We start from the raw sequence: 27,270 nt of genomic DNA, 5'->3' as shown, positions 1-27,270 counted from the left end.
TTCAGTTTATAAAAATTAATAGTTGAGAAAACATATCATAAAATAATATAATTAGAAAGTGATATAAAAATAAGCTAAAATTATAAAGAGAGCTGAGTGAAACAATAATGTTGCAGGATGGACTGAAGGAGAAAGAGTAAGGAACTGAATGTCTTTTCAGAGCTTACTAAATAGAATGTACTTTACTGGTAAATCTCATTTAATCCTCACAGTAATTCTTTTTGGTTGATACATTATGCCTGTATTAAAGATAAGGAAATTAAAGATCAGATTAGAGCAAAATAAGCTGAATGATCTCGTATCTAAGAAGCAAATGAAAGAAATAAAAATCAACCCTAGAGAGTATTAGGAAGAATATGTGAGTGTAAACCGTCTCTTCCCTCAAAGGATCCTTTTTCTAGGTCTGGGCATCACCTTTCGAGCTTTCTCTCTCAACTGCATTGTATGTAGGGATACTTGCTTTCTTCCACCAAGACAAATTCCACCTCCTTACTCAAGTTCCTTCTTGAGCAAAACTTGCATCCTTTGATTTATTTTCCGATTTAGGCAAACTTTTTCAAGTCTAGTAAAGCAACCTGACCTCTCTTTCAGGGAACTGTCAGCAACACAAGCCATGAATACCAACGCAAAACAGACTCTCACTGTAGATCACACAGGAAAAAATAAAAAAAAAGGTAAAATCCTTAACGGTGGTGGTATTTAAATGACCATATACTGCTGGCTGGGCGCGGTGGTTCACGCTTGTAATCCCAGCACTTTGGGAGGCCGAGGCGGGCGGATCACGAGGTCAGGAGATCGAGACCATGGTGAAACCCCGTCTCTACTAAAAATACAAAAAATTAGCCGGGCGTGGTGGCGGGCGCCTGTAGTCCCAGCTACTCGGAGAGGCTGAGGCAGGAGAATGGCGTGAACCCGGGAGGCGGAGCTTGCAGTGAGCCGAGATTGCACCACTGCACTCCAGCCTGGGTGACAGAGCGAGACTCCGTCTCAAAAAAAAAAAAAAAAAGAAATCCTGGAGTCATTTTCAAGGTCCCCCATTTCCTACTTTTGTTAAGCTGGGTCAAGTCTCTTTAAAACTTTCTCCGTTTTCTTGTCCATAAAAAGAGTATACTAGTAAGTCTTCTGTCTACCTCGGGACTTCTGTAAGTATCATAAGAGATGTTGTATATGACAACACTTCACAAACGTTTAGTAAAACGCTGCAAAATGTTTGTAGCTGGCTATAAACAAGATCATGCAGATTGGGCTCCTGAGCGAACAAACCCAAAGACCGGTTGCTAGGAAGAGAAAGCCGAGCGTTGCTACGTGACGTCATCACTCCGCGCCACCCGCGACAGTTTCCCAGCAAGGCTCACAGCAGCGTTCCGCGTCATGGGGATTTGGCAACGTCTGCTGCTTTTTGGTGGGGTGTCGCTCCGGGCTGGTGGCGGGGCCACTGCCCCGCTTGGGGGAAGCCGAGCGTTGGTTTGTGGGCGCCAGGTCCGTGGTGCTGCAGGGCAGGGGGAAGCGGGCTGACAGAGATGCTGGGCTGCAGGGCCGCGGATGTCCTGGCATTGCTTCTTGCCAAAGACTCGCCTCAGTTCCTGAGACCCCCAGTGTGCTGGACGTGCCTACTTTTCAGGCAGACCCAGGCTGAGGCGTGGCGGGACTTGAAACACAGTTGGAACGTAGATGTGGTATTCTACATTGCTTTCTTGGCTTTGGGTTATTTAGCAAATAGATTGAAGAAAAGCAAAACACGTGGAAGCCTTATCTCCGTAAAGAGGCAGCGTTTTTACATTTTTAAACGTTCAGCGTATCCTGGCAGAAAAATTTCAATTTAAGCAATGTGTCTTTACAATTGTTATCAGTAGTAGTAGGTAAATGTCTCCATAGTGAAGATGAGCAGAATTAGAAAAGAAAGCCCTCTTAATTGCAAACCTCAGATTGTTTTTCCTTTTGCAGTGTGATGATGGAGATGGCTTATTTAAAACGGCTTTTTATTATTATTATTTTTTAAAGTTGTCTGGCGCCGGGAGTGAGACCCTAAAACAAAGAAGAACACAAATCATGTCCCGAGGACTTCCAAAGCAGAAACCGATAGAAGGTGTTAAACAAGTTATAGTTGTGGCTTCTGGAAAGGGTGGAGTCGGAAAATCTACTACAGCAGGTATTATAGGATATTAATTCTATTCCTGATTAAGAACTTATGCCAACAGGCAAGTGCACACTATTATAGTTTTGTGTTTTAAAAATTTATTTGTGAAATTCCTAACATGCGATTCCTTAGTTTCGGGAGTTGGTAGCGGGTAGACGCTTAGATTTTGGAGTTAGACAAAACTAGGTACTAGCCGGGTCTCCTACCCCTTAACTCAGGAAAAGGTGGTCAGATTGTACAGCAAATCTTCAGTTCACTTAACTGTAAAATGGAGATAACTTTTTTCATAAGATGGTTATTCAAATTGCACAAGCTAACCACTTAGCTTAGTGTTTACTAGTGTTCAATAATTGGTTGCCGTTATTTTTAAAACATCTAGTAACTTTTTTTTTTTTTTTTTGAGACGGAATCTCTCTCTGTCGCCCAGGCTGGAGTGCAGTGGCGCAATCTCTGTTCACTGCAAGCTCCGCCTCCCGGGGTTCACGCCATTCTCCTGCCTCAGCCTCCCAAGTAGCTGGGACTGCAGGCGCCCACCACCATGCCCGGCTAATTTTTTTTTGTATTTTTAGTAGAGACGGGGTTTCACCGTATTAGCGAGGATGGTCTCGATCTCCTGACCTCGTGATCCGCCCGCATCCGCCTCCCTAAGTGCTGGGATTACAGGTGTGAGCCACCGCGCCCTGCCTATTAGCTCATTTTTTTCCCCATTTTTATCAGAAGGGAATTGTGGGAGAATTTGTCAGATGTTTTGAAAAAGTTAAGATTTACCAAATATTGTATTTGTGGTAGATCCCTAATCCATTACTATTTGATAGACGCCATATTGTTAAAAAAGATTAATAATCTTGTTAATGAATTCATGCGCTCTCCTGCACATTTTTCCTTTCTTTCCTAAAGGCTTACAATCCATCTGGTTGTTTTTAAAATTTAGAAGCTCTTAGTTTTTGGTTCTAGAACCTTTTGGAGTACATTTTCCAGTTTTCAGTGGTTTGAATCCTTTTGCATGCTCTGTGATTACTTGAACTGGATAAGGATGGAAGGTGTTTTCATGATTGTAGCCATAAGTTCTTTGGCTTTTGTAATTTGTTGGGTCTGTAGGCTGGCACTTGTTTAAGATTGTTTGTTTATTATTTTCAGTTGGAAGATGACTGTTTCCATGAAATGTGAAAGCATTTAAACAGGAAAATGTATGAGAAAGTGTACAACATGTGACACGTAGTGGGTGCTTCAGTAAATGTCCCTTTCTCACTTTGTTAACATTATACCATCTGTCCTGAAAAGCTGGCCCATACTTTTTCATAACAGTTCTGTGAGCATATATCTAAGTCTTAAAAATAGGTTATTTTTATGTAACTCTATTGGTATTATTAATATATTTCTTTTCCTTATATGTATTTATTCCTGCCTCAAACTACTTCAAAATACTTCCCATTTGAATACACATGCTAGAGATGTTTTAGATTAGAATGATGACATTTGACTAATGCAAATATGCTCAGTGATTCTATTGTTTAAATGTAGGAAGAACCTAACTCTAAAATGAATTACCCTCTGAAAGTTTCTGCCTTAAAGTTGCATTATGTGTAACCTATCTTGTACCTGAAATTCAGAATTTTATAACTTATAAAAACGAATTTATCAAGTCTTTGCCCTAGGCTAAGTATTTTACATGCAATATTTCATTTAATCCTGACCACAGTTATGAAGTAGGCATTGTTTTCATTTTATAGAAGAGAAAACAAACTTATGGGTAAAATAACCTACTCAAGAGTACACAATAGAAGGTGGCGGAGCTGGGATTTGAACCAGGTCTGCCTTAAAAATTTATGCTCTTAACTAGTTTGAAGAAAATAACCCTGACGTAGTTTATACCATTGTTCTGTAAGGAAATGTGATTCACATTATGAGCGCCTATTTGTTGATCAGTCTTTGAATTGTGTTACTCTTCTCAGATGTAGCATATTCCTACTGCTGGGCTAAAGCTGGCTTTGGGACTACTGCTTTCCTTCTTTATGGGATTCGTCAGCATAAGCAGTTTGGGAACACATTTTACTCTCTTACCTTTTACCCTTTTCCCTTCTCTCTGTGCACAGTAGTTCAGCCTTTCATATACATGAGTATTTATGAATTAGATACTTGGAACTCCTGCAATATCAGCATTTATTTTTAAAAGGCAGTAGGGGCAGGATGCGGTGGCTCATGCCTGTAATGCCAGCACTTTGGGAGGCTGAGGTGGGAGGATTGCTTGAGCCAGGGCAACATGGCAAGACCCTGTCTGTAAAAACAAAAAAAAATGAGCTGGGTGTGGTGGTGCGCACCTGTGGTCCCAACTCCAGCCTGGGGGACAGAACATAGTAATCGTAAATGAAAGGCAATGAGATTGTGTACATTTTTAAAAATAAAAAGATAGTTTTTCTATAAAATATGCTTTTGAAAATAATTGAATTATATATTAACATGATTTTAAAAAACTAAGTAGATTATTTGAACAAAATTGTAATAGAAATGGATTTTTAAAAATGTTAGTTTTGGGGCATGCATCTGTTGCATTTATTGGAAAATTACTTTTTTACTTTTCTTTTTACTTTCTGTGTTCCTCCATGTGCTTGCTCTTTACAAGTAAGGGATATATGTTAAAAATTTATATGCTTAGGTTATTACATGAAAATATTAAAATTACGTGAAATTATTAAAAATTACACGAAAATATTAAAAGATAAAACGAATTTTAATAGAAGGAAAGTTACTAAATTCAATTATTTTTTTTTGTTTCTTACAGTGAATCTTGCACTTGCACTAGCAGCGAATGATTCGGTAGGTATCAATAGAAATATTAATTTATTAAAATGTTTTTAAGGCAATGATAAAGAGCATATTGGTGTTTTTTATTTACTCTGTCAGAAGCTATAGTGTAGTTGTAGTGAGTTGCATATCTTTAAGGAACTCAATGCTGCCATCACTACTGGTTACATTTAATAATAATAATGTATTTAAGTGTTGACCATATATTGTTTGCTATATATCCCACAAGAGGCTTTCATGTTCTTTATATCCTAAACCAATTTTGCCTTTATGATTTACAGAAGCATTATTCTGGGTTCAGTTTTTAAGTGTTAGGAATTAATTTTTTTTAAGGGGAAAGATATTCTAAAAGTAGTGCATATCCATTAAAACAAAATTCAAATGGAATACATGTGTAATGCAAAACTGAAAGTTTATGCATTCCTTTCTGTTCCAAAGAATTAACTTATGCTGTAGTTTTATGTATATCCTTTCAGCTCTTCCTTTCTCCATATAAAAATCTAAAACAATATACATGTATATGTGTGTGCATACATCTTTCCATGATGTGCCTCATTCTTAATGGCTGCTGCATTAATGTCAATGATAATATATTTAACCAGTTCCCATTTGATGAAATATTTAGGTTGGTTCCCATTTTTTCCCTACTCTAAATGATGCTATGGTGGAGTTCTTATATAGTATTCTTATATACTAAGTGATAACATTTTTGCAGGATAGATTCCTGGGAGTAAAACTACTAGGTCAAAAGATATTCCTACTTTAAATTGTACTCCTGAAAGTTTGCTTGTAAAAAATTTCAGTTCCATTCTTTTCCTTGTGAGAAGAAAAAAAAATTCACCTATAGTCTATGGGAGTATCAATTTTTCATAGTCTCATTATTGTTAGATGTTATCTTTTTAGATATTAAAAAATGAAAATTAACATTGAACTTATTTGCAACTCCATAAATTATCAGCTACTTAATGAAAAGGCACACACGTATTTCAGAATTGATGTTAATTTCTCCTTCATACCTATTTTATAGAATACAGGCAAGAATCATTTAATATGTTTAACTGTGGCTATACTTCTAACTTATTTTCTACCCTTACTATGTAACTTCAGTTACTAATAAATAGCACATATGAAAAAATAATGTGTGGTATCTCTGTAAGTATGATATCAGTATATGGAGTCCAGAATATGCCAGACCCTGGAACTAGACGTAGATATTCATGTCTTCTGATGCTTGGCTGTATATTTCTGAAAATTGGAAACTAATAAATAAGATTTATAATATTTTGGTTATGTAAATTTTATTCACCATAGAAACAGGTAGCATAAAAGGACTTTTAGGGAAGAAAATGTAATTAAGTTTCTCTAAAGTTGTGCTTCTAGAAAGAGAAGATTCCAATATCAAGATAAAATTTTTTTCTTAAAAAATTTTTTTTCAACTTGCTTCCTTTTATGGAGAACCTACTTTCATGTATCCCATCTTATCCTCTTTCTTGAATTCTTTTTTTGTTTTTCTGAAGGACACCCTTGAGTCCTTACATGTTTTGGTAGGCAGAACAATGGCCTGCCAAAAGTGTCGACATCCTAATTCCTGGAACCTGTAAATATGTTACTTTTCTTGCCAAAAGGAACTTTGCTGGTGTGACTAACACCAGCAAAATTAAAGATCTTGAGATGGGAAGATTATCTTGGATAACTGGCTAGGTCCAATTGAAGATCCTTATAAATGACAAAGATGGAGGTAGGTCAGAGTCAGAGTGACTTGATAAGAGAAGGATTCAATCCACCGTTGCTGGCCTTGAAGATAGAAGGGGACCACTAGTCAAGGAATGTAGTCAGCTTCTAGAAGCTTGAAAAGGCAAAGAAACTGATTTTTCCCTAAAGCTTCCAGAAGGTATGTAATTCTGCCAACACCTTAATTTTAGCTCATTGAGATCTATTTGGACTTATGTGATAATATTTTATAGAAGTAGGAGACTAATACATATAAGAAGTAAATTTGCTTATTTCTTTAATTTCCAAAAGTGTCTTTATCTTCGTTATTTGATAGTTTAACTAGATTCTAGTACACTATAAAATTCCAGGTTCAAAATAATTTCCTGTCTGAACTTTGAAAACAACATACCGTTTTCTTCTAGCATGCTAATGAAATGTCTGATGATAGTCTGATTCATATTCTTTTGTAATAACAAGTGTTTTCCCTCTCAAAGATTTTAGGTTTTCTTTATGTCTTTTACATTTAAAAGTGCCACAAACATGCGTCTAGTTATTGGCTTAACCTGCGTGGGATTTGGCCCTGCAGTATCAAGCTTTGAGTATTTTTCAGCATAGGAAAAATTTCTTCTGCTCATTGATTATGTTTTGTGATGTGTTTGTTCTGTCTCCAGAAACCTATTAGGTAGATACTGACCTTTAGGCTTGTTAATTTTTCTGTCATATTTTGATTTCTTTGTCTTTTGTTCTGTGTTTTGAAAGATGTCTTTGACTATTTTTCAGATTGCTGTATTGGACTTTAGTTGTTATTAGGTTCTTCTGATTTTGTTTTTCATTTGGAAATTATATTTTTTTCCAATTTTCAGAACTATTTCTTATTTTCCACTTGCTGCTCCAAAAAAAAAAAAAAAAAAAAAAAGGTTGTACCATTCTCTTGAATCTCTCCGAGGATGCTAATTGGAATTAATAAAAGTGTTTTTCTTAGTGACCTCTACTTGTAATGTGGCTGTTGACCAGCAGAATCAGCTTTACCTGGGAACTTGTTAGACATGTAAAATCTTGAGCCCCACCCTAGACTTACTGAATCAGAAACCCTGGGGATAGAGATCTGCAATCTATGTTTTAACCAACCCCCTAGGCGATTTTGATGCATGCCAAAGTTAAGAACCATGGATCTAGAATTTTTCACTTCTAATCTGCTAACGTCACTCTCTTTTGTTTTCTAGTGTGGTTATGGTTTTATTTACTTTTAGACTATTTTGTTTCCTTGTCATTTTAATGGAATTTGGAAGAGAAGGGAGATAAACATACATGTTTAGGCAAGCGTGTTGAAATAAGAGCCAGTAATATGTTTTTTTTCCTAGTAATTTTAATGACAGCACTTAGTTACCCTAGAAAAAGGACACTGTCTTCCTTAAGGAAGGAAACAGGGAAAATTCAATGGATGGGAAGGTAGATAAATTTGTAGGTGTGGACCTCTTTTAGTTTGGTTATCATTGCAGCCAAAGCTTTGAGTCTTATAGATAATGTGAAGTAACTATGTAATAAGGGATCAAAGGATGAAAAAAACAGTTAACTCGTTTCCTGTTTAGAAAAAAAAAGTACAGCTCGCTGCCAGCGCTCATTTAACTTTACATAAACACGCTCTTTGAGGCTGAACCAAATCTGACTGATTTTCAATGTGAAAATAAAATATAAAAACTCTTCTTGGAGTTATTTCTAAACAGAACTAACATTAGAATTGTCTGAATCATCAGAATTGTCTATTTCAGAAAAATTGGATTCATCAAATGAATCTTCGGCCAACAACTGTTTGAGGATGATATTAACATCACACTCAGGAATGCTACGTTTTCTAGGATTTGACATTTTCAGTGATTGAGAATTACTATATTTTGTAAATTGAAATGCTACTACTAAAAATAGAATGCTATAAATAGAATGATGTCTTTTGTTTCCAAAGTTGATATACTGGAGTAATGTGAAAATAATAATAAAAGCATGATATTTCATGGAGTGGCAAGATCTGATAAGATAAGGTTGTAGGCCTAGGGGAAACAGGTCCAGGAAGCTATTCATTTTACTTTTCATGTTGTACTTAGTAATATCTGAAGTGGATTGTGTAAGCCCGGGGGAGATTTGCAAGACAGTCCATTGGGATGTGGGCAGAACATTTTTCTTTTCTATTTGAATTAATTTTTATCTTAATATTTATTTGTATATACCTTATATATGGTATTAGTATAGTAGCTCTAATATGATGTATAAACAAATATATTAACATATTGAGGATGTATGCCCAAGTACCTTTTAAAAAACTGATTGCGGTACATGATCAGAAAAGTTTGAATGTCACTGGTCTAGGCTAAAGGAATTTCTGGGCTGGACCATATGCCCAGTTCAAAAGAAGACTACCTCTACCTTGTGGATTGAGGTTTTTTTTTTTTTTTTTTAAGATAAGATCTCGATCTGTTGCCCAGGCTAGAGTGCAGTGGTGTGATCTCAGCTCACTGCAACCTCTGCCTCCCGGGTTCAAGTGATTGTCATGCCTCAGCCTCCTGAGCAGCTGGGATTACAGGTGCCCACCACAACACCCAGCTAATTTTTGTATTTTTAGTAGAGACAGGGTTTCACCATATTGGTCAGGCTGGTCTGAAACTCCTGACCTCAAGTGATCCACCCACTTCTGCCTCCCAAAGTGCTGGAGTTACAGGCATGAACCACCATACCTGGCCTGCATTGAGGTTTTAAAAGCATTATAGGAATAGGGTGTAGATTTTTCCTGCTTTTTCCTTGCCTTTTGTACTTAACTTTGAGGATGTGGATGGGTAGTATTGCAGAGCAAAATTTGGGAATCATGTGTACTATGCATATAAATATTGCAATCCATGGTGTGCCTGAGCCAGTGCATACTGGCTTGTGACAGCTGATTGTTAAATTTTCAGTGAATTTTGCAAACTGACTCGTATCATGTTGTTAGCTTGAAATAGGCCCATGATGGGAATTTTTAAACCATGGAAATTGGCAAACACTGAAAATCATGCCCACTACCCCAAGCCAGTTGTTAGACCTTAACGGTACCCACTGATCTTATATATTGACAATCTTATTTTTTGATTTTTCTTTTTTCTGTTTCTTAAAAACATCCTTATTATGGATCTCATTCTTATTATGGATCTCATTCTTATACAGCATAAATTTGATGCACAGTATGGAAGAGCACTGAGACTGGGAGAGGGAAACTTAAAGACCATCAGAAACCATTGATAAGCTCTGTGAGATTCCTAAGTCAGTTCATTTCAGTTCATTTTAGTTCAACAAACATTTATTGAGCACCTCTAACACTCATTGCCAGACACTGGCGGAAAGTAAAGAAAAATAAACATATACTATGGAAGCTTATAGCCTGCTAAGATTACATTCACAAGTGTTTAGTATATATAAATATGTTGTATATTTCTATAAGTGTATGTCTGTGTGTATGTGTCTATAATTTTTTGGTATATAGTTGAAATTGGTTTAATAGTTTCTTTTGTGAGAAAGTTTAATTAAAGCAACGTTTAATAAGATTTTATTAATATTGCTTCATAACAGAGTAGACACCAGTGTACTCTTAGAGGTTTTATAATCTGATGAAGACAAAAGGAAGACAAATGTTTTAAAATGATGAGATATATTCAGTGTCAAATATAGTAGTAAATCTGCCCAAGATGAGTAGCTTTTATTCCAGAGTAAAGCAGTATTGTTTTAAGTGGAGCATTTTCATGAACATAATTATATTTGATTCTCACAGAAACCTGTAATGCAATCCACATAGTATTTATTAGTTTTACAGTCTTTATTGGTTCTCCCCTAATATCCTTGCCACATTTCATCAGCAAGCAAATATCCCTTTTTCTATCTCTACAATATTTTTCCAGTATGTATTGTTCTATTTCCACTGTTCCTATTTTAATTAAGGCACATGCTACTTTTTGGTCATTCATTCATTTATACCTCAAACAATTATAGAGTGCCTACTCTGTCCCAAGTGCTATGTTAGTTCTGAAGATACAAAAATGAATGAGACACAGAATCCCTGCCTTTGAGGAACTCAGACTAGCATCCCACTGCAATGACCTTTTACCTGCCCGTACTTAGTTAAATCCTTCTAGTACATAATGCCAGACTTCTCTCACTATTGAAATCATATTACTCCCTTGCTCAGAGTCATAGCTGGATGCTTTTGCTGATACTCAATATCCTCTGCCATCTGGCTTCAATCTACTGTTCTGGGTTTATCTTCAGCTATTCTTCTAAATGGCTGTTATGCTCTAGCTAATCTGGGTTACTTGCCAAAGCCAGTCTAGGCTGGATATACTATTCTTGATAGCTTACAGTCATTCTTCTACTTGTCTGCTGGAATGTTTGTGTTACCTTTCACCAGCTTTATGTGTCCTATCTTTCAGGCTTCCTTATATGGCTGTGCTGGTTATATCCTGCACAAGGATGCTTGTTGAGGGGATTGAGTGATGATAGAAATGCAGGCTACCCTCCTCTTGATGTGCACCTCTTGTTCTCTTATGATCTGTCAAAAACAAAAACAAAAAAGATGTGCACCCATGGGCTGCTTTGTAATTCACACAAAGGCACCGTATGAGCTAGTCTTGCTCAGAAGGGCAGCTCAGCAGCTCATTGAAGTGTTCCCTGAATTCCTGCCAAGTGAGTGTCTTTTTTTTTTTCTCACTCTGTTGCCCAGGCTGGAGTGCAGTGGTGTGATCTCGGCTCACTGCAACCTCCACCTCCTGGGTTCAAGTGATTCTCCTGCCTCAGTCTCCCAAGTAGCTGGGATTACAGGCAAGCACCGTCATGCCTGGCTAATTTTTGTATTTTTTGTAGAGACAGGGTTTCATCATGTTGGCCAGGCTGGTCTCGAACTCCTGACCTCAGGTGATCTGCCCACCTCGGCCTCCCAAAGTGCTGGGATTACAGGCATGAGCCACTGTGCCCGGCCTGGCCCTTTCTTCGTCTTTTGAAATCCAGTAACACTGTTGATTTGTATTATTATTGCACTCATGCAGCCATTCTGATAATTTTTATAATAGGAAATAACTAACTTCCATGGAGCATTCATTATGTGTCAAGCACTGTTATATGTACTTTCCATGGACTATTTTAATCTTCATGACGTGGTTCTTAGTTCATTTACTCTTCACAGCAATGTTATGGGAATAAGTACTATTGTGATCCCCACTGTAGTTGAGGAAGCAGAAACACCTATAGGTTAAGTAATTTGCCTCAAGTCACCCAGAAAGTAAATGGCAGAGCTAAGGTTCGAATGCCAACCTAGATCCTGTGCTCTTAACATACTTGGTGTATTGCTTCTATTTTAGCTAGATTCTTTTTTTTTTTTTTTTTTGAGACGGAATCTTGCTCTGTCACCCAGGCTGGAGTACAGTGGTGCAATCTCGGCTCACTGCAAGCTCCGCCTCCCGGGTTCACGCCATTCTCCTGCCTCAGCCTCCCGAGTAGCTGGGACTACAGGTACCCGCTACCACACCCATCTAATTTTTTGTATTTTTAGTAGAGACCGAGTTTCACTGTGTTAGCCAGGATGGTCTCGATGTCCTGACCTCGTGATCCGCCCGCCTCGGCCTCCCAAAGTGCTGGGATTACAGGCGTGAGCCACTGTACCTGGCCTAGCTAGATTCTTATGATTAAGAACTTGGTTGGCTTTATTCTTGGCTACCCTCAGCAGCTAGTGCAATGCCTTATGACTTAGGAAATACCTGGTAAATGTTTGCTATACGTATGATTGCACAGGCAGATTTGAAAGTATTAAGTGTAAAGTTTCGTTTTACTTTATTTTTTGTGAGAAGTGGTATGGGATGGAGGCGTTTGTTGCGATTTAGTGGCCTACACACTGTTCTTTTCCTGCTTCTTAAAAGATGACGTATGGTCATGCTTTACTTTATGATGGGGGTACCTTCTCAGAAATGCATCATTAGGCGACTTCATTTTTGTATGAACTGCATAAAGTGTACTTAAACAAAGCTAGATAGTATAGCCTACTGTATACCTAAGCTATATGGTATAACCTATTTGTCCTAGGCTACAAACCTGTATAGCACGTTACTGTACTGAATACTGTAGACGTTTGTAACACAATGGTAAGTATTTATGTATCTAAACAAGGAAAAGGTACAGTAAAAATACAGTATAAAAGATAAAAAATGGTACCCCTGCATAGGGCACTTACCATGATTGGAGCTTGCAGGACTGATAGTTGTTCTGGGTGAGTCAGTGAGTGGTGAGTGAATGTGAAGGCCTAGGGCATTAATGTACACTTTTGTACAAGTAGCAGCACAGTAGGTTTGTTTACACCAACATCACCATAAACACGTGAATCATATGTTGTGCTGTGATGTTATGATGGCTGTGCCGTCACTAGGCAATGGGAATCTTTTAGCTCCATTATAATCTTAAGTCACCACTGTCGTATATGCAGTCCATTGTTGACTGAAATGTTGTTATGGGGTGTATGTCTGTATTCCATGATTCTACTTGGCCCTCTTCTTATTTTATACTCTACCTAGTGATCTCAGCTTTTCCCACTGCTGTGGTTACTACTCATGTGCCTTTACTCCAGATGCATCACCAGCCTGCATATCTCTCCTGGGTACCAGTCTGGTCTGTCTTGTTTTCTATGGTAGATGTCTATTTGAATGCTTTATAAGCATTTCAGACTCAGCATGTGTAAAACCAAACTCTTCATCCCTGTGACTGTCTTTGTCCCATGGAAGTCTGTCTACCTATCTATGTTTTTTTGGTGGAATATAGCTGAAAGAATCATACCGTTATCTTCCATTCCCAAATCAATTACCTGTTCCTGCTGCTTCTGCCACTTAAAGTTTTATAGACTGTGTCTTCTTATTTCATTCCTTAATGCCACTGCTTTATTCGGATCCATATTGTGGATCTTCTAGGATGACTTCTTTTACTATTATTCCAGCATTAGGTTATTCTTGTTCTCTATTTTCTCTGCTATGGTGCCTTGAGGAAAGGATGAACACTTCCTATATTATTGTATAAAGTTTGTTTACTATCTTCTCTGCTAGTCTGTGAATATTTAGAGGACAATAATTTTGGTTTTATTCCTTTTTTTATCCTCGGTGCCTTGTCCAGTAATGGAACATAGTAGGTTCTTGATAAATGTTGGTAGTGACTGTGGAGCATGTTAAGTGAAGAGTGGCCACAAATGAAAGAATGAGTGAGGAAATAAATAAATAAAATATACACGGCAAATTCCAAGTGTTGGATAAGGTGCCTATAGTTTGTTCAATACATATTATGCTTTTTTTTTTCACTGAGCAAATGAAGTAATTAAAATCTAACTGAGATAATGTATATGAAGCACTTAGCACAGTGGCTGACCTATCATAAGTTTGAAATACATTTTTAGTATTGCTAGCTAAATAAAAGCTTTTTGTAAGTAATATTGCAAAATAAATCAGTGAACATCTTATGTACTCAAATTTTTTTTTTTTTTTTGAGGCGGAGTCTTACTCTGTCGCCCAGGCTGGAGTGCAAGTGGTATGATCTCGGCTCACTGTAACCTGTGTCTCCTGGGTTCAGGGGATTCTCGTGCCTCAGCCTCCTGAGTAGCTGGGAGTACAGGTGTGTGCCACCATGTTCGGTTAATTTTTTGTAGTTTTTTAGAGATAAGCTTTTGCCATGTTTGCCAGGCTGGTCTTGAACTCCTGACCTCAAGAGATCTGCCCACCTCGGCCTCCCAAAATGCTGGGATTACAGGTGTAAGCCACTGCGCCTGGCCTACTCGATTGTTTCTTTCTTTCTTTTTTTTTGTTAAGAGGTGGAGTCTCGCTCTGTCGCCCAGGCTGGAGTGCAGTGGCCTGGTCTTGGCTCACTGCAACCTTTGCCTCCCGGGTTCAAGCGATTCTTCTGCCTCAGCCTTCTGAGTAGCTGGGATTACAGGCGCATGCCCAGCTAATTTTTGTATTTTTATTGAGATGGGGTTTCACCATCTTGGCCAGGCTGGTCTTGAACTCCTGACCTCAGGTGATCCGCCCGCCTCGGCCTGTCAAAGTGCTGGGATTACAAGAGTGAGCCACTGCGCCTGGCTGGCCTACTTGATTCTTTTAGCAAAACTTATTTTATGTTTTTACTTATTTTCCATTGCTACAAGGAATCATTAACCAGAATTTTAATTGGACTTAAAGATGGGAAATAAAGCAGTCTTATCTTCAAAGAGTTTATGTTTCTTCTGTTATTTCTTTTTTATTGATGTTTATCTCAAAGTATTTAATTTTTTCTCATGATCACATAGTGTCTTAACACTTATTCTTCCTAGATGTACTGCTTTTTTTCCCACAAATTATTATGAGTGGTTCTTTAAACATAATCAGGGTTATCTTTGGCCCTTTGAAGGTCTGTGATCATGTCAGAACAAACTAAGAAATTCTAATTCAAGATTTAGGTTTTGATTTTTGAAAGGTTCAACAGTCTTAAGTCAGAATATATTTTGTGTCACCACTTATAACACTATGATTTTCTTCATTAATAAATATGTATATAGTAGCTAATAGTCCAGCATTTTGGTGTGAGATACACCTGGGCTTGATTCTGGGTCTGCCTCTTGCAAACTCTGTGACTTTTGCCTGTACCTACCTAATAACGTTGTTGTAAGTATTAAAGGAAATAACTCACGTAAAGCACTTAGCACGGTGTCTGGCATACAGTAAATGCTAATAAGAGTTGTTCTTATTAGCTCCATGTTATTATAATCTGGAATATTAGTTATGTGAATTTGGAGTAAATATGGATGAAACTATGTTTCTCACAATTACATATGGGAAATCCTGATGTATACTACTTAGTTCAAGTTTATAAGGTTGGGGGCTCATCTTTTCTTTAATACATGTGTTGTAAAGGGATTATGCTATATTAAATTAACCAATTCTTAATTCTTTTATTATAGCTTGGAAGTAAATACAATACATAACATTTCTTATGAAAAAATTTGTGTTTCAGTATTGTGGTTAGCCATTTTGGAGGAAAGGTATGCTATTTTTGTTTTAAGTATAGTTATTTTAAAGCTAGAGTAGAAACTAGGGCAAAAGATCAGATTCAGAAGGAACAATTGCAAAATCATTATTTTTTGCTTTTTGCTTGTCAATTCAAAGGCAATTCTGGGTAAGAAATGTGTTTTATATTTATAAGTGCATTTGAATTCACACATTTCATGTTCACTGAGAGAGGGGCTCAGAAACTATATTTGTAATTATAAAGCAAAACTGTTTACTAAAACTAAGAATATTTTCAGGATAAGAAATGGAAATACTCATTATAATTGTTTAATTTTCTCGTGAATATTTGATGATTGTGACATCTACACACACACTTTCATACATTCATTTACCAAATGTTTGCTAAGGGCCTGTCATCTCTTAGGTGCTCTGATTGGCATGGGGGATACAAAATGGAAAGAGCCCTGCCCTTGTCCTTTTCTTCATTTATTTTTAGAGACAGTGTCTTGCTGTGTTGGCCAGGCTGGAGTGCAGTGGCATGATTATAGCTCACTGCAGCCTTGAACCCTTGGGCTCAAGCAGTCCTCCTGGTTCAGCCTCCTGAGTAGCTGGGACTATAGGTATGTGCTACCATGCCTGGCTAATTTTTTATTTTTGGCAGAGACGGGATCTCACTATGTTGCCCAGGCTGGTCTGAAACTCTTGGGCTTAAGTAATCTTCCGGCCTTAGCCTCACAAAGTGCTGGGATTACAGGTATGCACCACTAGGCCTAGCCTTATCTTAGTTAATGTATAGCCTAGAGACTATTTGGGAGATTGTTGTTTCTAGTTTGCTCCAGGCTCTCTATATGGCTTGATGATTCCTTAACTATCTGCAGTCTTCTTGTCATTTACCACAGATGCTCTTCTAAATCGTTCCCACTTTTATCAGGTCCTCTATCCAATCCCAGTTTCCTTATTCCTAGCACATGGTCTTGCTTCCTATTCCATGTGAAAACTGGACTTTTCATTGGTAACTTACCTGGAGGCTTTTCACTCACAAGTTTGGTCGCTGCCCTGAAATGACATGAAGGCTTAGTTCAGGTAGGATTGTTGATTGCAGTGCTTTTGCATGGCTGTTCTGTGTTGCATGGCCTTCCTCAGCATGGCAGCCTCAGTGTAATTGGACTTACTTGATGGCTGAGAGCTCTAAAAGTTAGTGTCCCAGTGAATAAGGAGGAAGCTGTATGGCTTTTTGTGACCTTGCCTTGGTAGTCAGGTTGGATTAGTGGTTGAAGTAGTTATGTGCCTTCCCACATTCAAGGGGAGGAGACAGACCTCCCTTTTGATAGGAGGGGTATCAAAAGCCTTGAAACCTTAACATCATCCTTGTCTTTCATCTCTTTCATCTCACCCACTCTACTTCTATATATCAGTCACTAAGTGGTTTTTTTTTTTTTTTTTTTTTTTTTTTTATTTTTTTTTTTTTATTATACTTTAGGGTTTTAGGGTACATGTGCACAATGTGCAGGTTTGTTACATATGTATCCATGTGCCATGTTGATTTCCTGCACCCATTAACTCGTCATTTAGCATTAGGTGTATCTCCTAATGCTGTCCCTCCCCCCTCCCCCCACCCCACAACAGTCCCCGGAGAGTGATGTTCCCCTTCCTGTGTCCATGAGTTCGCATTGTTCAATTCCCACCTATGAGTGAGAACATGCGGTGTTTGGTTTTTTGTCCTTGCGATAGTTTACTGAGAATGATGTTTTCCAGTTTCATCCATGTCCCTAGAAAGCACACGAACTCATCATTTTTTATGGCTGCATAGTATTCCATGGTGTATATGTGCCACATTTTCTTAATCCAGTCTATCGTTGTTGGACATTTGGGTTGGTTCCAACTCTTTGCTATTGTGAATAGTGCCGCAATAAACATACGTGTGCATGTGTCTTTATAGCAGCATGATTTATAGTCCTTTGGGTATATACCCAGTAATGGGATGGCTGGGTCAAATGGTATTTCTAGTTCGAGATCCCTGAGGAATCGTCACACTGACTTCCACAATGGTTGAACTAGTTTACAGTCCCACCAACAGTGTAAAAGTGTTCCTATTTCTCCACATCCTCTCCAGCACCTGTTGTTTCCTGATTTTTTAATGATGGCCATTCTAACTGGTGTGAGATGGTATCACTAAGTGGTTTTTTATTTGAGAAGTATCTCTTTGTCTCCACTGTCGTGAACCTAGCTAAGAATTTTATCATCTTTCACTTGAGAGTTTTCCATAACCTCTTAATTGGTCTGTTTAATCTCATCCACCTTGAATTAAATAATGGTTCTTCATATTGATTGTAGGGTAGTTCTTATGGCCTACAGGCCTCTGCTGAGGTTGCTTGGCTTGGTTTGTTTGTTTTTTTGAAATGGAGTCTCACTCTGTGGCCCAGGCTAGAGTGCAGTGGCCTGATCTTGGCTCATTGCAACCTCCACCTCCCAGTTTCAAGCGATTCTCCTGCCTCAGCTTCCCAAATAGCTGGGATTACAGGCGCCAGCCACCACGCCCAACTAATTTTTGTATTTTTTAGTAGAGACAAGTTTTGCCATGTTGGCCAGGCTGGTCTCGAACTCCTGACCTCAGGATCCACCTACCTCGGCCTCCCAGAGTGCTGGGATTACAGGTGTGGGCCACCGTGCCTGGCTGCTTGGCTTAGTTCTTAAGGGTTGGATTCTGCCTAATTTTGCACTCTGCACTTGATTTTGTTGGCACTGCTCCTTTACACTGACTGTCTTCCTTGCCTTCTTTGCCCAGCTCCTATCATCCTTCAGGTCTTGGATTGGATGTCACTTCCTCTGTGGAGCCACCTTAGTGGTTTCAAGTAATGTCATTTCCTCCTCTATTGGTTCATATGTTTATCTCATGCCATTAGAATGACCATGACTTTCACAAGGTCAGGGACTGCGTCTTAAATCATCTGCCACTATTGCCTGGCCCATTGTTACGTACTCGGTAAATGGTAAGTGATTGAAAACAGATTACACTTTGGCGGAATTCTCCAAAGTTTTGAATGCGTTACTGGGTTTTCTAAAATGTCCATAATATTACCAAGGAATCATTTTGACTTGGGAGAACTATGTGTAGAGAAGGGTTTAGGTAAGGGAGTTTATATCTTGTGCTTCAACATTTTTATTTCAGTTAAAACATATACAGCAAAAACCAAAAAACTTGTTTGAAATTTTATTCTAATGTGCCAGAAAATTTAGGAAAGTGGGCAAGTATTAGATTTAAAACAAGCTTTGATAAGATTAAAGGCTCTGAGAATTGAAATCAGAACAGTTTTGTTTTCGGTTGTGGCATTTTAAAGCTTTAATTTTGGCTGTGAAATATTTCACATGACAAATTTCGTTCCAGCCTGTTTCTTTCCGGTCAGGAATGTGTGATGGTTCACTTTTGGCAATTGCACTATGTGAAAGGGCTTGGGTCAGCACGACTGTGCAGAAATGGGTCAATGAGCGTTCAGATGAAAGGGAAAACACTTTTAAAGAGCCTTTATATATTGCTGATGTAATAAGACAAAACTCATTATAAGCCTGAAACTCTCACCATGTTCTTGCTTTCTCCTTCATCTCTCAAATGCTTTGCCAAATTAACCACATCAACTAATTTTACAGAAAATGGATTACTGAAGAAGCTTCTTCAGAAAGTCTCTCTCTCTTGTCTTCCAAAAGGACATAAGTCTCCTTTGTACTTCTGTAAAAATCTTAAATGGCCACTTAAAGAGAGCGGGCAGCTTGTTGTACTTCAGTGAGTGATAAAGTACAACCGCCTATTTTTCAGTTGAGTTGGGAGGAAGAACTGTATCCTACTGTTGCTTTAAAAGATGATTTTATTACTGTCAGGACAGATAACAAGCTAGGATTTTCTCAGAGCAATAACTGACAAGTTAGATTACTGCCTGTGGCTCTTAAACAATGTAACATTCTTGAATTAAGGAAGGAAAGTACTCAGGTAGTCTTTGAAGGAAGTCTAGGTTCCCTGCATGGCTATAGGGTTGCTGTTTCACTTTTTTCTGAGTAGATAAGGAAGCATAAGCCTTCTCCAAACCCTGGAAAAGCCTTTGCTCTCAAATTTGTGCTGGAATGTTATCTGGAGTGTGATGGGGCCCTTTGCCAGTCACCATGGAAACTGATGAAGGCTCTAGTTGTCCTTTGGGCTATTTGGGGTGGCTTAGATAAAGGATGACCAATGTGTCTAATCCTGTTCTCCACATACGCTTTTTCTTTAAAAATACAGCTTACTTAAGGAGGAAAAGGATATCTGTATCATGTTTCTATTAGGCTATTTAAAACATTGTGTGCAGCTGAAGGGTATCCCAGCCAAGAAACGTTAATGAAAACTATCATTCTGTATAGGCATAATTCCACTGGTTTCTGATGTTGTCTGTTAGCCCCCAAGCTGATATATGCAACAGAATAACAAATGCTAATTTTCCGTTTACCTACTTAGTGATGGAAAGGAACTTGTCATAGAAATTAAGACATAGGTAGTTTTAGTATGTCATTGCCAAGTGAAATGTGGTTTCAGTGGTAGTGTCAGACATAAAAATTAAAAGCATCTGTGAGCAATTAAAGCATTAATTATTCTGATTTTACAGACATCTCATAGCACATTTTCCAAAATGACCAGTCCATAGCTAAAGCTAGGGAAAAGAAGTGTTATGGTAATCTTTAGATGTCCATATTTTGGCAGTCCCTCCTGTTCCCTTAGTGGGGCACAGAGGAGGAAGATCTGAGCAGAAACTATTAATATCTAGGGTGTTACCTGGTGCTGATAGAAGACTGTTTCTTAATTAGTTAATTTAAAAAATTGAGGTGAAATTCATATTGATAGAGTTTTGGGTTTTGTGAGCCACACTGATTACATTGTGAAGGATTTGTTCCATTTTCAAGGTCTGACCCTGATTGAAAAGGCAAAATGGGAACTTAAGATGATTGAGGCTTGCCTCTTGGTTGTTTCAAATAACATGCTTTCCTTTAATGTCCAATAAAGGCTATTTATATGAAATGAAAATCAAGGATATAATACTCAGTGCTTCTACACATAAGGATACTTTTATTAATTAATTCAAGATTTTACTGAGTACTTTACATGTGCTGTGCGCTCTTTTTAGTCCTAGAGATGTAGTGGTAAAATGTGTAAGTTTCTGTTCTTAAGGAGTTTACAGTGTATTGGAAGAGACATAATAAATGTATACTTTTAGGTGGTTATAACGGTTACAAAAGAATAATAAAAAAGTGTAAGGATCTAGAAAGTGATGGGAGGTCTAGGTGCTGTGGCTCACGCCTTTAATCCCAGCAACTTAGGAGGCTGAACTGGGAGAATTACTTCAGGCCTGGACTTTGAGACCAGCTTGAGCAACACAGTGAGATCCCCGTTTCTACAACAAGTAGCTGGGCATGGTGGCATACAGCTGTAGTCCCAGCTACTTAGAAGGCTGAGGCAGATCACTTGAGCCCAAGAGTTCAAGGCTGCAGTGAGCTATGATCACACCACTGTGCTACAGCCTGGGCAACAGAGTGAGACCCCCATCTCTAAAATATAAAAATAAAATAAAAAGAAAGTGATAGGAGGTGCAATTTTAGTTAAGGATGTCAGGGAGGAGATCTCTGAAGACGTGACATTTGAGCAGACATCTGAATGAATTGAATAATTGGGCCACAGGAAGAGCAAAAGCCCTGAGGTAGAATCAACTTGGATTATTTGAAGTGTTTTTATAAATGGGAGGAAAGCCTCATGAACAGAATAAACAGGAAGAAGGTCCATGTGATTAGAGTGGACTAGGGGAAAGGTAGATAGAGGCATGTCATGCAAAGCCTCATAAGCCATGGTGGAAATTTGGATTTTTTTCTGTGTACAGTGTAGTGGGTTTTTCACCAGGGCAGTGATAGTCTAATTTACTCCTTAAAAGGATCTGGGTTGTAATGTAGAGAATAGAGTATAGGAGAATAAAAATAGAACAAGACAACTAGCTAGTAGCTAATGCCAGTGTGTAAGCTAAAGTTGATAGCTTGGACTATGGTGGTAGAGGTAGTGATAAATACATAGGTTCCAAAGATATTTTGAAGATAGAGCCAGGAGGACTTGCTGATGAATTGGATGTGGATGGTGAAGGAAAGAGATGGTTCTTTTTTTTGTTTCTGGTATAGTAAAATATGCACAATATAAAACTGACCATTTTAATTATTTTAAAGTGTGCAATTCAGTGGCCTTAAGTACATTAACATTGTTGTGTGACCATCATCACTATTCATCCCCAGAACTTCCTTATCATTCCAAACTGAAACTCTATTCATTAAATAATAATTCCCCATTTTCTCATGTTCCTAGCCCCTAGTAACCACTAATCTACTTTCTGTCTCTATGAATTTGACTGTTCCAGCTCGTATAAGTGGAATCATATAATATTTGTCCTTTTATGTCTGGCTTATTTCACTTAGCAAATTGTTATCAAGGTTCATCCATGTTGTAGCATATATTCAAATTTCACTTCTTTTTAGGTTCTTTGGTTTTGCTTTTAGCAACTATGTGAATAGTATTGAAATTTCCTGGGATGGAGAAGACTCTTGAAGGAGAGGTTAGGGGTTAAAAATCAGTTCTCCTTTACACATGTTAAATGTAAAATGCCTAATAGACACCCACGTGGATATGTTGAGTAAGTCCGGGGCTTGGAGGAGAGGTTGGGGCTGGAGATTTAAATTTGGGTGTCAGCATAGTATAGGTGGTTTTTAAAGTTATGAAACTGGGTAAGTTTACCTCAGAAGTAAGAGTAGACTTGAGAAAGTGGCCTTTTAACTAGTACAATTTAAAGTTGTGATAAAGGAATACATATATTCTAAGATGTACCCAAACTGCTAAATTTATAAAATTTTAAAAGTTGGCATTGATTTTTAAATGTTTTAATTGATATAGCACATTAGTTTTAAGCAGTTATTTGCTTGTTATTTTGTTAGTCAATTCCTTTACTTTCGTTGGCTTGAAATAGTGGTAAGCCTTGTTTTTTACGAGTTCTCTGAGAAATTTAAAAAATAAATTTGTGTCAAGATGAATTGGGTACCGGCTAGAATGGTTATTTTCAAAAGTCACACATATAAATTTTATCATAGTGGGGACAATTTGAAAATTAGTAGATGCCATAGATAATAGGATTAATTATATAAAAATTAATTTATATGTAAATATAAAATTAATAGATAATAGGATAAAGGGGGCCTGTTTATGAATGGAGTATTCTAGTGAGCAAACACCAGCTGTGTATGACTAAGGGTGGCACCTATCCAGGGGAAGGATGTTTTGAGGAAAATTTGTGTACTTTTTTTTCTTTAACAGCAGAGAGGCTTTTTAGTTAGACTACTGGTCTCTTTTCTTTTCCAAAGGATTAAGTTTCAAAAGAAGGATCAGACCACTCTTGTGGGGTGAAATGGGGGTGGAGGAAATATTTGGAACAAGAGGAATGTTTGCAGCAATACTGGAGTAGAACTTTCCCTAGACGCTGTGGTTCATAGGCATCTGACCAAGTCTTTCAGAGGCAAATCTTAGTATTACTTATTTTTTTTTCCATTTAATGAGAGTTGCTTAGCTTGATTAGCTCCCAGTTTTGTCTTTACAATGGTCGTACCACAGAGCTTGTGAATACCAATTCTTTTAAATTTCCTTATTATAAATGATACATGTTTTGAGCATCGTATCTTTGCAAAAGTATCCTGATAGTAGAAATCGTTTTGTAATAGAGAAAAAAGGATTTGGTTTTATGTTACTAAAGGATGTTACAATTAATCAAAAGAAAAAGGAAAAATTTGAAGATTTAGCGAGTCTACCAAATGTCATTTTTAAAGGAGGAAATTAAAGTCAGGAAAGAACAGACTTGCTTGGAAACATGTCCTATAAATGGAACTTAAGTAGCTAACATCTGCCTCTGACAAAATTCCCTGCAAGGCTGCTATTTTTCCTTGTAGTCCTTGGTTAGGGCACTGACATTTTCATATTTGCTGTGGAAATGATTGTGATAATATAAATGATGTTTTATTTTTATACATGATTAGATAGGGAAGATGGAAGCCAGCTGTTTAAATGCATGTCTTATGAAACGCTGCAGGAAATATAACATAGGCAGTAGTAAATCAAAGGTGGCAGAGAGGGTATTGCTGAGGCTCATGTAGCAGGGATGGTGCAGATAACCTCTCTTGTTTCTCTTGGTGACTTGGTTTTAGCTCTTGCAGAGTTGGGTAGGTTAGCCCATTACATCACACAGCATGTGGTTTTATGATTTAGAGAACCCAAGGCATTTCTGTAAAGCACATTTATTAACTACCTGCTACATATTAGGCACTGTGGTGGGAATTTTGGATAGAATGGTAAATAAGATAGTTTGAATTATTTATTTACATCTGTGATAAGTGCCACAAAGAAGTCCTGTTGTCAGGAGAGCAGATAACAGGATACTGATCCTAATCTGAGGGTTGAGAGAAGACTTCCCCCAGTGAGTAACACTAATTAGATCTGCTTTCCTACAACCATTATTACTCCCTATCTCTAAGGGCAATAGGAACAATTTTAAGCACGGTATAAAACTGGTCAGATTTTCTTAAAAATTACTTTGCTGTTGTATGGAGAATGGAGGGGATGTTAGAGTGGATACTGGAGATCAGGTTAGGCTATTACAGTAACCTCAGCAGGAAAGAGCATGGTAATATCTTGGACTGGAGTGTTGACATTGGAAATGGAGAAGGAGGAAGAATTGGTAGGTCTCGGTTATGGATTGGATATGGGAGTGGAGAGGAAGGGCTCAAGGATGACGGCTATTGCAGGTTCTTGATTGTACAACTGAATTGATGTTAGATATATTTTCCCAATGCATTTGAAAATAATATGCATATTTTCAAGTTTGGTATACAAAATTGCCCTTGCTTATGAAAATTCACAAATGTGTTGTGTTTTTCCAGTCATCCTTTGGTCAAGATGCAAAACCACAATACTTTTCAGCCTTTACTGTTTTACCTACTATTAAGTAACCTATGTATTTGATTAAGGCTTGCTAATTGTCATAATTGACTGAAGTTCCAGCAGTTTTCTTTTTCTTTTTTCCCTGACAGGGTCTTGCTCTGTTGCCTAGGCTGGAGGCACCCAACCTCTGCCTCCCAGGCTCAAGCAATTCTCCTACCTCAGTCACCCAAGGAGCTGGGACTACAGGCATGTGCCACCACGCCTGGCTGATTTTTTAATTTTTTGTAGAGATGGGGTCTTATTATATTGCCAAGGCTGGTCTTTAACTCTTGGGCTCAAGTGATCCTCCCACTTTGGCCTCCTAAAGTGCTGGGATTATAGGCATGAGCCATTGCACCTGACCCCCAGCAGCTTTTTAAAAACAGTTTTAGAGATATAGTTCACATATTGTACAGTTCATGCATTTAAAGTGTACAATTCAGTGGCTTTTAGTATATTCACAGAGTTTTACATCCACCACCACCAATTTTAGAACATTTTCATTACTCCCAAAAGAAACCCCATACCCGTAAACTGTCACTCCTTAATTTCCCCATGTACCCAAGCCCTAGGCAACTACTAATCTACTTTCTGTCTCTAGATTTGCCTATTTGGGATATTTCATATAAACAGAATTGTCTTAGGTTGGGCTACTGTAACAAACTACTGTAGACTGTGTGGCTTAAACAACAACTTATTTCTCACAGTTCTGGAGGCTGGGAAGTCCAGGATCAAGGTGCTGGCAGATCCAGTGTCTGGTTGAGGGCCTGCTTCCTGGTTTGCAGATTACCTTCTCATTTTATTGGATTATCACAAAGTGGAAAGAGTGAGAGAGCTCTTTGGGGTCTCTTTTATAATGACTCTAATCCCATTCATGAGGCCTCCACCCTCATGGCCTGATTATCTCCCAAAGGCCCCACCTCCCAGTGCTTTCACACTGGAGGTTAGGATTTCAACATACGGATTTTGGGGGACACAGATATTCAGTCCACAACAGGAGTCATACAATATGTGCTTTTTCTGACTGGTTTCTTTCACTCAGCATGTTTTCAAAGTTCATCCATGTTGTAGTGCAGGGGTGTCCAATCTTTTGGCTTCCCTGGGCCAGATTGGAAGAAGAATTGTCTTGGGCCACATATAAAATACACTAACACTAGCGATAGTTGATGAACTTAAAAAAAATCACAAAAAAATCTTATAATGCTTTAAGAAAGTTTACGAGTTTGTGTTGGGCCACATTCAAAGCCGTTTTGGGCCACGTGCAGCTCTCAAGTTGTGGGATGGACAAACTTGTTATAGTGTATTTAGTACTTTATTTCTTTTTATTGCTGAATAATATTCCGTTGTGTGGATAGACCATATTCTGTTTATCGATTTCATCAGTCGACAGACATTGGAGTTGTTTCTACTTTTTGGCTATCATGACTCATGCTATGAACATTTGTGTGCAAATTTTCGTGTGTACATATGTTTCAGTTCTCTTAGATATATACCTAGCAATGGAATTGGTGATCATATGGTAACTCTCTGTCTAACTGAGGAACTACCAGGCTGCTGTCCATATTTCTGTTCCATTTCACATTCCCACTCGCAATGTGTGAGGATTCGATTTTCTCTATATCCTCACCAATACTTATTTTCTGTCTTTTTGATTATAGTCATTCTCATGGTTATGAAGGGTTATCTTGTGGTTTGATTTGCATTTCCTGACTGTGTTTCTGTTGGACTAAAATGTTAATGACATTGAAGCTGGGAAGTTTACTGGCTGACAGAATTTAAGAAGTCATTTTAATTCTTAGAGAGTACAGATGTACAGATGAATTGGCATATACAAGTAAGTATTTTCAGCATTTTGTAATGCTTAACATTATCTTTATGATTCTCATTTAGCAACTAACAATTAAAACATATTTTGTATCTTAAGTTGTACAAGGTTTGAAGTACTTGAAAAATAATTTTCCTTAAACCCCCAAACACTTTTGTTGCAGGTTTTTTCCCCTTTAAACAGCAATGGTCATTCCTTTGGCCCCTAAACAACACAGTTGAGAATATCTAAATGATTATGGACAAATTCAGTTGAACCAATCCAAGAACCATCTGTGCTAGACACTATGTTTACCCATGGTGCTACCCTCACAAAGCCTCCAGCCTTGTGAGGAAGACCGATATATTAATACATATTTATTTACATAGAAGGAAGAATGTGGCAAGTGCAGCAGTTTGTGGGTATAAATAGTATATTAATATGAGAACAGAGAGAAATTAATTCCAGAAATTAATTTGAAGGTGAGGTGTAGTTTTGGCAGCTAGAAAAATAGCAGAAGATAATTCTAGGTTGAAGGAACTATGTAAGCAAAGTCATAGCACGAAATGACAAGATATTTGGAATGAGAACTACAGAAAGTAGCTCAACTAGAAAGTAGTGCAGTGGAGTGGCATTTCTGCATTTCTCTTTGCTTAATTTTTATGTTCACAAGATGGCTGCCCCACTGAATTGTAAAGAGGAAGAAAAAGAGTGTGTTCCCTTGTTTTTTATTTACAAGGGAAGAAAACTCTCACTAGACATTTTCTAGCTTCACTGA

The 27,270-nt window shown here is 37.9% G+C and overlaps 1 protein-coding gene across 6 annotated transcripts in view; it reads left to right on the top strand.

Annotated features, from left to right (window-relative positions):
- Nucleotides 1–1,319: 1,319 nt before the first annotated feature.
- Nucleotides 1,320–27,270, top strand: part of NUBPL (NUBP iron-sulfur cluster assembly factor, mitochondrial) — a 352,593-nt gene continuing 326,642 nt past the window's right edge. For 2 of the 6 annotated variants that reach the window (XM_063645948.1, XM_063645950.1), the window contains exons 1-3: nucleotides 1,328–1,479; nucleotides 2,002–2,149; nucleotides 4,917–4,951. In XM_063645948.1, the coding sequence (XP_063502018.1) occupies nucleotides 1,372–1,479; nucleotides 2,002–2,149; nucleotides 4,917–4,951 (291 nt within the window). In that variant the 5' untranslated portion in view covers nucleotides 1,328–1,371. Of the gene's footprint in view, nucleotides 1,677–2,001; nucleotides 2,150–4,916; nucleotides 4,952–27,270 lie in introns of all 6 variants that reach the window. The other 4 variants (XM_055291598.2, XM_063645949.1, XM_055291596.2 and 1 more) reach the window with 4 other exon arrangements.

Source organism: Symphalangus syndactylus, chromosome 9, assembly GCF_028878055.3.
Source record: "Symphalangus syndactylus isolate Jambi chromosome 9, NHGRI_mSymSyn1-v2.1_pri, whole genome shotgun sequence".
Taxonomy (NCBI): Eukaryota; Metazoa; Chordata; class Mammalia; order Primates; family Hylobatidae; genus Symphalangus; species Symphalangus syndactylus.
This window is presented reverse-complemented; position numbering and strand designations above follow the sequence as displayed.